Here is an 11911-nt window from a genome sequence, read left to right on the forward strand (position 1 = left end):
AATAGATTCTTAGTATAACAATTAATATGTAATTCAGTTGGTGTAGAGCATTGCAATTTATATAATATGCAATAATATAATCTGTGCCTTAGCACGCTACACCAGTCAACGTTAATTACCTATTAAACACAATCTGAATTACATATTAATTTCTTTTGTTCATTAGTGCTTGTTTATATACTGTATTGTTAATGTTTTGTTATATGCTGTTGGCATAGAGACGATGGCAATTACACGCGAGGCAGACGCATAACATTAGCACATTATTAAATAGATAATATTCTTAATTAACCTTGACTGGTGTAATGTGATAATCTTAAACTAAACAGATCCATAACAACACGAGCACTAATGAACGAAGAAATTAATATGTAATATTCAGTAGGTGTTTAATAGGTAATTAACTCTCTCTCTCTCTCTACCAAGGCCTACCTCACTGTTTGTGCAGATATCTGGTTGGCAGTCGAAGCCACCCATGAGAAGTGCTATCTGGATTCTCACATCCTGATCGGAGGGAGCGCTTAAGGTGGCAGACGCCCCGACGGTGATGTTAGCTAGCACGTTGTATGTCATGGAGACCGTGTCAGGCCGCTGGTTGTACTGACCAGCATTGACGACAATCACCTTAGCTGCAATGTAGCAAAAAACAAAACGACTGACACATACCTGCAAAAAACTGTGCAAGACACTCACGATGGTGTATGACGTTAATTGCAAAACTGTTATCAGTATCATCTGCTAGCGCAGGTTTGACAGTATCGACACGCGCACGTAAAAAACATTACATAATTAAAATAATAAAATAAGAATAACAACAACACCATAATCGACATAATCATAGGTAGGTAGGTATTCACTCTATGGAATAATAGACATAATCGGATGTACGATAATAATAAACGTAAATGATAAAGCGTAAACAACAACAAAATATCAATTATAAATTATTAAAATAATAAAATAATAACAACGACGGCATAATCGACATAATCATAATCACTCTATAGAATAATATACAATGTACGACATTTAAAAAAAACAATAACGACGACGACGACATAACAATCGAACGTACTCGGATTCCTCTGCTGCCAGGCTGCGAGCAGGGCGCGCGTCAGCACCGACTCGTTCACGCTCGAGCCGAGACCACGCAGCGTCAACGACCCGGGCACCTCCACCGTGCGGAACTGTACGCCCGTCCAGATGAGGCGCGCCGCCGCCGCGCGATCCTCCGCGTGCAGCGACGCCGGCCGCACGATCTCGCCGTCCGCCCACAGGTAGTAGGCGACGGTGGTCGCCGGCGCGCCATCCTCTGTCGTCGACGGCGTCGCGTCCATGGCAACGACCCTCACCTCGGTGACGCGTCCGCGGTTCGCGAGCACGTGCGACCACGCGGCGGCGACGCGGTCGACGCGACGCGCAGCCGGGAGCGAGCGCGGGACGTCGTCGCGCAGTCGGTACTCCTCGCCGAACACCTGCGCGCGCGGCAGCGGGACGAGGCCGAGGCGCGCGAGGCGAGCCGTCAGCTGCTGGATGCGGGGCGTCGCGAGCCGACTCATGCGCACAGTCTCCGGCAGCAGCACGTCGTAGCGCACAGCAACGACGGGGCGGCCGGCCGCGCTCACGTAGCCGCCGCTGACTTCGCCGAGCTTCAGGTCCCAGGGCGTGACGTCGAGGATGCGGCGGTTGCGCGCGGCCCACGCGGACGAGAGCACGCGCTCGAGCAAGCGGCGGTTGATGTTCGTCACGGCGTCTGTCTGCACATAGATCGTCTCCGGCTGAAAACGTGCGACGGGAACGAGCGATGTTATCGTCCGGAAACGGTGAATCACTGTTATTATTATTTTTATTTTTATATATATTACAAGTTGAAGGGACAGTAGCCTCTAGGATTTTACTGCATACAACTGTACTTACTGTATAACAAATCGTCTATACCCACACGTATTTGTTACCAGATACCTAATTTAAAGGGACAGTAGCCTCTAGGATTTTACTGCATACAACTGTACTTACTGTATAACAAATCGTCTATACCCACACGTATTTGTTACCAGATACCCAATTTAATTGTTATAATTAATTACACATCAGCACTACGAAATTTGAACGGCGCCATGACACCCGCGACCGTGCTGCCACCCCGAAAAAGTTGCGTATTTGACAATTTATTTTGCAGGCTTTACAGCCAAGGCTAATCACAAAAGTGCGGATTATATTTATACCTAAATTGCTATTTTAACCCGAACGATCCACATTTCATTTTAGGGCATTTATCCATATTTATAACTGAATATATAATGTTGTTATAAGATATACAATCTTTTTGCTTTTAATTATTAAATAAGAAACACGCCTCGCGATCTGTAGCCCTTGGCCTGGAAAGTGGTTTTTGCCCGCAACTTATCAGATCGTGCGGCTTGAGTGCGCGCCACGTCGTTGTAATCAACTGATATCGTTAGTTTTAAAACGTTTTTTTAAGTATATTTCTAAAGGTGAGTTGAACGCATGAAACTTTTACGTAGCAGTATTATAAACCTAAATTAGCTGAAAATACAACTAGAGAACCTAGAGTAAACTCTCCCTTTAAGGTAATTATTAATTCTGATATAAATAAATAATAATACAATAATAATAGTAAATATAAATAATTATAAGGTTAATTATAATTAAGTTACAAAATTTTCGTCTGCTTCTGTATGCAAAGCATCGCTGTGCACATTTCATAGAGGTTTTCTGGTTGAAACAGGATAATTAGAACATGCGGTCATAAAATTCATGAAAACCATGTTTGACTGTACACACCAACAGAAATTGTTTCATCCTTGTATTTTCCTGTATTTTGTTGAGCCACGATTGTATTACAACAGGCTTTGAATCAAAGTAGGTGTCAAATATACTTTAATGACGTACAAGCTATGTTAATATGTTACTTGGCATTTGCTTTCACGGTAACTCATGACTCTACACCTATTACATTACAATCCAGAATATTGCCTATTTCATTTTATTTTACGATTACTTGTTTTACCTAAAAAATGATTAAATTAAATAAAAACGTCAATTATCGGCATCGTTTAATGTTTCACATCATCGACTACTACATCAAGTCAATTCAGACTATATATACCTAGATACTATATTGACTATATATACCTAGATACTATATTGACTATATATACCTAGTGCAAACAGCTACACATACCCGTGTCTGTGAGCAGATCTGTCGAGTGCAGCCGAGGCCTGGAATAAGCCTCAACACGCGGTCCTGCAGTAGCTGCAGCGGTGGTTGCTGCAGATTCTCATCCGGGCCGACTGTCGCCGAGACCTCGTACGTGATAACGAGAGGGTTCTGATTGCCTACTTGTACGTCGCGCACTGTGATCGTTTTACCTGACAACAAACAACTTGCATTTTAGCGTCATCCTCGCCACGTTGCGTTTCCGAAGCAGACTGGGATTAGCATTTAGCAGGTTCACCCGTAAGACATGTATTCCTGAAAACCATGCCCTGTCCAGATCAGTATAGCGATGCTTACCGGTGGATGCCTACTGGTTATATTAGCAGTTAGTTAGCATATCATACTATTATAGTTAGCAGTATATAGTATCTATCAGTATATAGCATATACCGCCACTGTCACAGTGAACAGGTCACGAACGCACAATGCAATTAATGTTTTCAGATAGAAAGTACACCAAGATCATATTACCTTAATCATTATCTTGTTAAGTACAGTAGAATATTCCGAAACATTACAAGAACGAGCAAAACCTGGAGCGGATAATAATACCTGGGTTTGCCATCTGCCACACGTCCTTGATGGCGACACTGATAGATGAGGCGAGAGCATCGCTGGGATTGATCACCCGCTTGCCAACGATACGCAGCGAGTGCTGAACGACAGATTGCCTGTCGGCTGTGTCGTCATCACACTGGAGCAGCAGTGCTGCCACCCTGCCACGGTCCGAAGTCGTCAGAGACGACGGGTGCCTGACGATTACAAACATACAATTAACAAAAAAGGAAAATCGAATCGGAGTAGGAATTTGCGTGATTAGCTCAATTATTGTTCCGTCATTGGCAATGTGGTAGGGGTAGCAATTGTTTCGTGATCTTTGTGTGGTTATGACACTTTTAGTTACTTTTTGTTTGTAGTACGACATTTTCTGTTACAAGGCTAAATAATTCACCCCAAAGTAGGCTTGGTGAGCAAATCCACACAATTGTCACAGGATCAAAAACAACAGTTTCCAGGGCGCTATATGCTCCGCGAGGAGCCAAAAAAGGGTAAAAAACTTTGCTTAAGCAGAATCTACATAAAGAAACCAACCTGATGCTGTCATCAACCTTCAAATAATAAACACTAGGCGTCTCCTCTTGTCCGCGTGCTCTCGTTGTCTCTTCCATTCTCACAACGAACACTTGTATTCTCACAGTACGACTGGGAATCTGGCCCAGTATCTGTAGGAACAACAGGTTCAAAGGTTTCTTAGTTGTACTAGATGTAGACCATTGAATGAAAAACTATTGTCTCATCACAATAGGTCCTGGTCAGAGAACTGAACTCAGTCTTCCACAACTGCTCATATATATCAAAAGCTCCTCAACTGCTCATAATATAATCAAGATTATACAACACAACATATGAGACAGATCAAATAATATGGGGCCAGTTATCAGAAATAGTTATATATAAAGAAGAGAAGCCCAGAATGTTATGCACTTTTAAATGAAGAGTTTTGCCAAGCCTATGATATTTTGGACTTGGTAGCTATTTATGATGCTCCTGACAACCGGTCCCAGATTGTTATCTACTTGTGACTATTATCTAGCCGTTTCACATTATACCCACATCGAGTGTATATCACGTATATATACATATTATATACATGGTATGTGCCAGCTTTATACATAATATGTGTGCGCGTGTGTGGGTGGGTGAGTGTCATGGTCGTTACAGCATAATTCAGTGCTTCCTAAACTGGTGAATCGTTTACCAAAAATATTTTAGGGTGAATAAAACTTGCCAAAAACACAAGGAAATTAGTCACGAGTAAATGAAATTTTGTGATAAAGACTCGAAGGCGAACGACATTGAAATAGTTTAAGAAGCACTGCCGCCGTAAATGTACACTTGCGACTACTGTCAATAACGAGTGGCTGTATACGTTGGCGCGTTCTCACCTGCGCCCAGGCGGACGCGAGCTTGTCAGCGGCGGCTTTAAGATCCGGCGCGCCGCAAACGACGTCCGACAGCTGGTAGTCTTCCTTGAACACCTGCCCGGCATCGACGAGGGTGATGTCGTCGAGGCGTTTCAGCCCGGCCGCGATGTCGGTGAGCGGAGGCTGGGTGAGGTCCGTCGTCGGATCATAGCCGTCTGGCAGAGACACCTGGTAGTAGAGCGCGAGGACGCCTGCAACACGAACACGATTCCCATGTGAACAGACATGAGTGCGAGAGTATAGGTGGATAGTATAGGTGGTAGTATAGGTAGATAGTATAGGTGTATAGTATAGGTGGCGGTATAGGTGGTAGTATAGGAGTATAGGTGTATAGTATAGGTGGATATAGTATAGGTGGTTGTATAGCAGTATAGGTGGTGAACTCTCTGTTGTACACCTGGTAGTGATACCTGGTTGTAGCGAACATACGCATGTGGCGGGCGTGCATAGTAGGCAATGCATGGGCTCTCTACCACAGCTGTCTGGTAGAGGCACCTAGTAGTGAAGAAGAGGCACGTGTAACGCGTACGTGGACTAGGTGTGGGATCAGGAGTAGCTGTTGGAGTTTATAACTTGCACTGAACATGCACATAATAACTTGAAGAAATTCTGATACGATGTGATTTCAAGATACAGCGGTTACCTCCACCTTCCCCATATCTATACCCTGCTGGGTTTAATAATGAGAAATAATAATATCATTATTAACCCCTGATACCCTGTGAACAGCTGTGGCTTGTACCTGTGCCTTCCTGGGTGATGTAGCCAACGGTGACATTGCTGAGGATCTCTATTTTCCAGGGAAGGCGAGAGAGAGTGTCAGTGTTATACTGCCTCCAGGCGTTCGTCAGCAGATCGGCGATTGCTTGTCGATGGATGGACAGCATGGTCATGTTTGTCACGATATACAGCGGGAACGCCTGCGTTTTGCCGCGAAGGGAAAATACGAGACAGGTTAAAATGAGACTTCTGACGATATATCTCAATACTTGTATACTACTCGTAATATACGATTTTTCCAGCGCCAGTTCCAGTGATTTCCAGTTTCAGTTCCAGATTACCCAATCTTATTCCAAAGCCTGGATTACTCTCTACACAGGCAAATAGTTAGTAAGCACACTGCGAATGCACTATGCACAGCTATATGCACTAACACACACACCATCATTCTTTACAGAAAAAAAACGATCATTATGGCCACACTAAAAAGTACGTACAATGACCGTGATTTATAGCACCAGATTTATCGACACGCAATCCTATTCCCTACAAGCAAACATTTATAAAACTTTCCGGACACAGTGGTATTACGCTGCGGGGCTGAGAGCCAGACCGACCTTGTGACTCGTGCAGGACTCGCACTGAGGTCCGGCGAAGTATCGCAGCAGCGATTCGACGAGACTCGCGGAGCTGGGCGGGTCGACCGTCAGGTTGGGATCATCCGACTTGACGACGGCGCGGTAGCGGATCACGGTGAACGAGCGGCCGTCCAGCCCCTGCACCGACTGCTCCACGCTCTCGATACTCACAGTCGCACCTGCAAATTCAGAGGAGAAGAAAGCTTGTGACTGCTAAACCTGCAAAACCTGTAAAAGCTTGTACCTGCTATTGTGACCTGTTAAACTGACGTAGACATGGGCCTTTGTGCCCGTACAAATTATAATCGCTTTGCAAAAACTGCATTTTAAACTATGGTCAAATTCTCTAAAATTATTTAAAAGAAATGCACCTCAGCCTGGCTATTTTTTGGGGAAATACACATTTGAAACATACAGACACAAATTATTAAAATCAACATTTTATTAATTATTTTGATTCCCTGTATTTTGTTCAAGTAGGTAATTTAGAATGAAATTACGTGTACACAAAACTGCTACAAATGATTAACATTGGCTACAAAAAGTCAATTGGCTATTTTTTTGGCTACACTTTTCAATTTCCCAGAGTAAGCCCCTGTGCTTACCTGGGTACTTTGCCTCGAGGGCGTTCCTCAGCAGCAGCGTGACGGCGTCGCGCGAGCGCGCGTCGGGCTGGTGCCTCCCCGGCACGCTCAGCCGCTGCTCCACGACGTGATCCACCGTGGGGCCGTGCGTCGCCAGCCAGCGCGTGAGCTGCGCGAGCTCCAGCGGCCCGACCTCGGACGGATGCACGAGCCGGCCGTCGAGTGACAGGTAGTAGCGCAGCGTCGTCGCGCCGCCCCGCCGCTCCTCCGGGTCGACGACGATCACGTCGACACGAGCGCGCGGACGCAGGGCACGCCACGCGTCACCGACGAGTCGCGTCGCCACGGTGAGGTTGCGCGCGCCGGGGAGCCGCATCCCAAACTTGTAGTCGAGTCCGTAGACGTCGCCAGCGGGGAACTGCGCAAGGCCGATCGCGCGCAGCGCCACCTGCAGCTGCGCGGTGGTCGGCGGCCGCACGGCGGCGCCCCCTCGCGGCGGGTTGGTGACGACGACGTAGTCGATGCGAACGACGGGCTGGTGGCTGCGGGCGAGGTAGCCCATCGTGATGTTGACGAGGTGGTAGCGCCACTGGTCGGGCGCGAGTACGCCGGCGTTGTTGTCAAGCCACAGCTGGCGGAGGGCGTCCTTGAGGGCCTGGTGGTCGAAAGCAGACTGTGTCGGCGCCGCGTAGATCGTACGCACCTGAAATCCACACAGAAAGCACTCGTAAGCAACACTGACGCACTATTGACGAGAAAACATAACGTACGCATTTGAAATCCGACGGGAACCACTCGTAAGCAACGCAAACGCACTATTAAACAAGAAAACATCACATTACGTCATTACGACAGGATTCCTACTCTGCTGCTCCATTAACAGTGTAACACTACACTGTACTACACTACACTACACTACACTACACTACACTACACTACACTACACTACACTACACTAGCACTAATACTCGACTGTACTACATGCCTACTTTAAGCTACACTACAGCTACACACACGCTACACTACTACAGCTACAGCTAGCACTCACACTATACTCCACTACCATCTATACTACCACGTACACTACACGTATACTAAGCACTATACTACTCTTAAGCACTACACTACAAACTAATACTACACTACACTACACTATACTACTCTACCACCACACTATCACTATAGTCTATATCTAATAGCTATACTACTACACTATACTATACTACACTATACTATACTACATTATACTATATACTACACTCACCACTTCACCGCCGCAGTTGTCGCAAACATTGAAGCCGTTTTCTTCGAGCTTGTCCACGAGAGTCGCGTTCTTGGGTCTCGCGGGCGCGGTTGTGCCGCCGGTGATGTAGACGACGTAGCGCACGACGACGACGATGGCGCCATCCTCGCCGAGCTGCTGCTCCGTCGACGTGATGTTCACGACCACGACGGACCCTGAAAAACAAGCGGCGCTCGTCACACCGCGCTTAACACACGGGTTCTCTCACACAGCTAGCCACGCGTGCATGCACACGTGTGTTAATTATACGCGTGATTATCAAGACAATTTCATTGTCTCATTTACTCACACATACAGAGACATAAGAATATAATAATTTTGTCATATAAATTTGCCATTTACATAATACAAATATATATAATAATTATTAGAATATATAATAATAATATTATATAAGCAGTACACTTTCATTATAACATTTGATTATTAATATAGTTCAGTAACCATATAACATATATAATATAATATAATAATAATATTATATAAGCAGTACACTTTCATTATAACATTTGATTATTAATCGTAATAAAAAATGCATCATGATACTTCTTTACTCTATTTGAGGCAGACAATCGAAAGATGGTAAACCAGCTATAATTGGTACATACAGTGATCACAGCACAAGGTTTTGATAATGACAAGCGTGCACGCACACGCGCACACAACAATGGAGTATATAGCACGTAGCGTACCTGGATTCGCTCTCTCGTAGACGAGCCGTATGACGTTGACGATGACAGTGCGATTCTCGACCTCGCCGTTGATCGTGATTGTTCCCTCGAGCGGGGGCGGTGACGTCGAGCGTGTGAGCTCGCCCGCGTACTCCAGGATGAACTCTGGCAGGAAGCCCGGATTGATCACCTGTCCGTTGACAGTAAGGAAGTATCGAACCAACGTGGTGGGATAGCTGCAACGGGAACAGGAAACAAATGCTGAGCAATCATTCGAACAGTAGATTCGATTGTAGTGGACAGCGGTAACATAAAATTGGTAGAATCCGACGGTGAAGCTGGAACTGTTCTACACGGATATCTGATGCAACGAGTACACTAGTTAAGTTATCACAAGTTACACCAAGATATCAATCAGCATTTCAGTAAGTACTGCGTAGTACCAGTCAGTATGCATGAGAAATCAATCAGAATTTTCATTAAAAAAATACTCCCCTCCTGCGTCGCAAAAAAACATCCAGATACTTAACAAATACATAAAAAATACTAAAAAACATCCAAAAATAAAACAGCCACGACGACGACCCCCGTATCCTCGCACACTCACCCTCGCGGTGACACGCCCTGCGTGACGCGGTAGACATACGCGTTCACGTTGGCGTCGCCGTACACGCGACGCCACACAGCCAGCAGGTGGCGCTCCGCCGCGTCGTCCGTCAGCGCGCCGTCGAAGGTCGCCTCGAACTGCTGGCTTTCTGCGTAGACCCCGTCGTACGGGTACCAGACGTCGAGTCCGGCCACGCTCAGCGCGCTCCGCAGCGTCTCGTCGCCGATCGCTGCCGGAGGCGTCCACGCGCTCCCGTCGACGAGCACCGCGTACGAGATGCGCCGCGCGGGGGCGCCGTCGGGTGCCACGTAGCCGCTCGCGTCGTCGATGGCGACGCGGACGTCGCGGGCCGCCCGCAGCGCGTCGTAGTGGGAGAGGTACGCCTGCCGCAGACGCGCCGCAATGAAGTCGGCGTCGCGGTCCGCTCCTGACACGTAGAACACGTAGGTGGCGCCGGCGCGGCAGCGTCCGCGCACGCACACGCGCACGCCCGTGCCGCGTCGCACGGCGTCCGTCAGCTCGGCGTCGGAGGGAACGGTGAGCGCGGCGAGGTCGCCGCTATCCACGGTGCCGACGGTGATCGAGTATCTGACGGTGAACACCTTCTCTCTGGAGAAGAGAAGAGGATCGGCCGATCGAGATTAGCGATCGAAGGATGCGGATCAAAAGGAGTCGTTAGAATCGGTGGAGCGGTTTTAATGCGCTTTTCTTTTATCACTTGCACTCTTTTCGTACCAATTTGCCATTTCTAATTTTATGCGATTTAAGGCTAGAATGAACCTTCCATGTTTTCTTTGTTCTTGTATAGCCTTTGTTATTGAGCGAAAACGTATGCTGAATATCTCAAAAGAATTTTCCGCTGAATAAAAGGAATTATTTGCCAACAATTGCGACAAAACAAATCCGAATTGTGTTCCATACGCAAAAGAGACATTGATGTAGCTATACATCACTATACGCATGTGGCGGCAGAACGGATTACCCATTGTCCATGAATCCTATCGTCTGGTCTACGTTGTCCACTATGATGGTCTTGCCAACAAATGGATTCGCCTGCTGCCAGGCCTGCTGTATGTAGAAGAGCAGCCTGTCTCTCCCTTCGGGTGATGTGTCACCGGGGAAGGTGACGTTGTAGAGAACAGTCGTGTAGCATGGATCCGTACACACAGGTATGTCAAAGTCTCGCAGATATTCTGCAAACACAGAGAACAAACGATAACCTTATGATGAAAACTTTTTTCGATGCTGATTTGAAGTGCCCAACTCGTAAGTTTTTTTAGCTGCCACAATTATCACAAGATAATTGATGCAGGTGACAATCAGTCTGAAGTACTGTTGTGCCTTACTGTTTGGTAAGTGAGAAATTGTCTCACAGACACACGCAACTGTGCAACTTATGGAAAATCGTGATACTAGCACGAGGTATATACGAACGGGAGATATACACCCACGCCTTTTCAGTGACACCCGTGCAAGTCCTCATAGATATCACATTACATAGAATAGAATAACACATGTTACATACTCCCTAAAAGCAGAGAGCTTGGCATGACAGCCCCAAACTGTTCTGGATCAGAGCCATTCACAGATATGTAGTAGTTGAGGGTGGTGACTGGTTGTCCAATGCTGTTCACTGTGGTATATGAATCGTGGTTCACGAAGCCTACGTTGTACTCCCGTAGACCTAAACCTGAGAAAATAAAAACAAATGAACGTATATAACTACCCGTCAGCAAGAGACAAAACTGTAGTATTATAATATGGGGGCCATACAATTTTTAAATACTATATAAATCATATATATATAATACTATATAAACGTACGACATGTTCTTGCTCGTCATCAGTGTTACATCGATGCTCTTGTAGATGTACGCTAGCACATTGTCTATGATGTGTACGACTCCGTTCTCACACGCAATGTTAGCCTTCACGACGCGCGCGTACACGTCACCGGTCAGCAGCCCGTCAACCGATGACGTCATCGTCGAGGCGACGTAAACTGAAACACGGGCGTATAGGAACAGAAATGCTCAAAATCTAAATATATTATTTCTACGTGTTATTTATCATTCATAATTCGTTATTAGGTTTATTCACACATTTATCAATCTACACGCACGCACGCACACACACACACACACACACACACACACACACAC

At 46.2% G+C, this 11911-nt stretch overlaps 1 protein-coding gene across 1 annotated transcript in view; it reads right to left on the reverse strand.

Annotated features, from left to right (window-relative positions):
• Nucleotides 1–88: 88 nt before the first annotated feature.
• Nucleotides 89–11911, reverse strand: part of LOC106809975 — a 46766-nt gene continuing 34943 nt past the window's right edge. The window contains exons 28-43 of the mRNA XM_014813215.1: nucleotides 11275–11439; nucleotides 10732–10942; nucleotides 10240–10358; nucleotides 9750–10176; nucleotides 9164–9378; nucleotides 8433–8626; nucleotides 7190–7871; nucleotides 6564–6763; nucleotides 5969–6146; nucleotides 5188–5417; nucleotides 4334–4464; nucleotides 3794–3993; nucleotides 3206–3393; nucleotides 1076–1778; nucleotides 438–629; nucleotides 89–96 (exon numbers count right to left, since the gene is read on the reverse strand). Coding sequence (XP_014668701.1) covers nucleotides 89–96; nucleotides 438–629; nucleotides 1076–1778; nucleotides 3206–3393; nucleotides 3794–3993; nucleotides 4334–4464; nucleotides 5188–5417; nucleotides 5969–6146; nucleotides 6564–6763; nucleotides 7190–7871; nucleotides 8433–8626; nucleotides 9164–9378; nucleotides 9750–10176; nucleotides 10240–10358; nucleotides 10732–10942; nucleotides 11275–11439 — 4043 coding nt within the window. The remainder of the gene's footprint in view (nucleotides 97–437; nucleotides 630–1075; nucleotides 1779–3205; nucleotides 3394–3793; nucleotides 3994–4333; nucleotides 4465–5187; nucleotides 5418–5968; nucleotides 6147–6563; nucleotides 6764–7189; nucleotides 7872–8432; nucleotides 8627–9163; nucleotides 9379–9749; nucleotides 10177–10239; nucleotides 10359–10731; nucleotides 10943–11274; nucleotides 11440–11911) is intronic.

Source organism: Priapulus caudatus, unplaced genomic scaffold (genome assembly GCF_000485595.1).
Source record: "Priapulus caudatus unplaced genomic scaffold, Priapulus_caudatus-5.0.1 Scaffold401, whole genome shotgun sequence".
In the NCBI taxonomy this organism is placed as follows: Eukaryota; Metazoa; Priapulida; class Priapulimorpha; order Priapulimorphida; family Priapulidae; genus Priapulus; species Priapulus caudatus.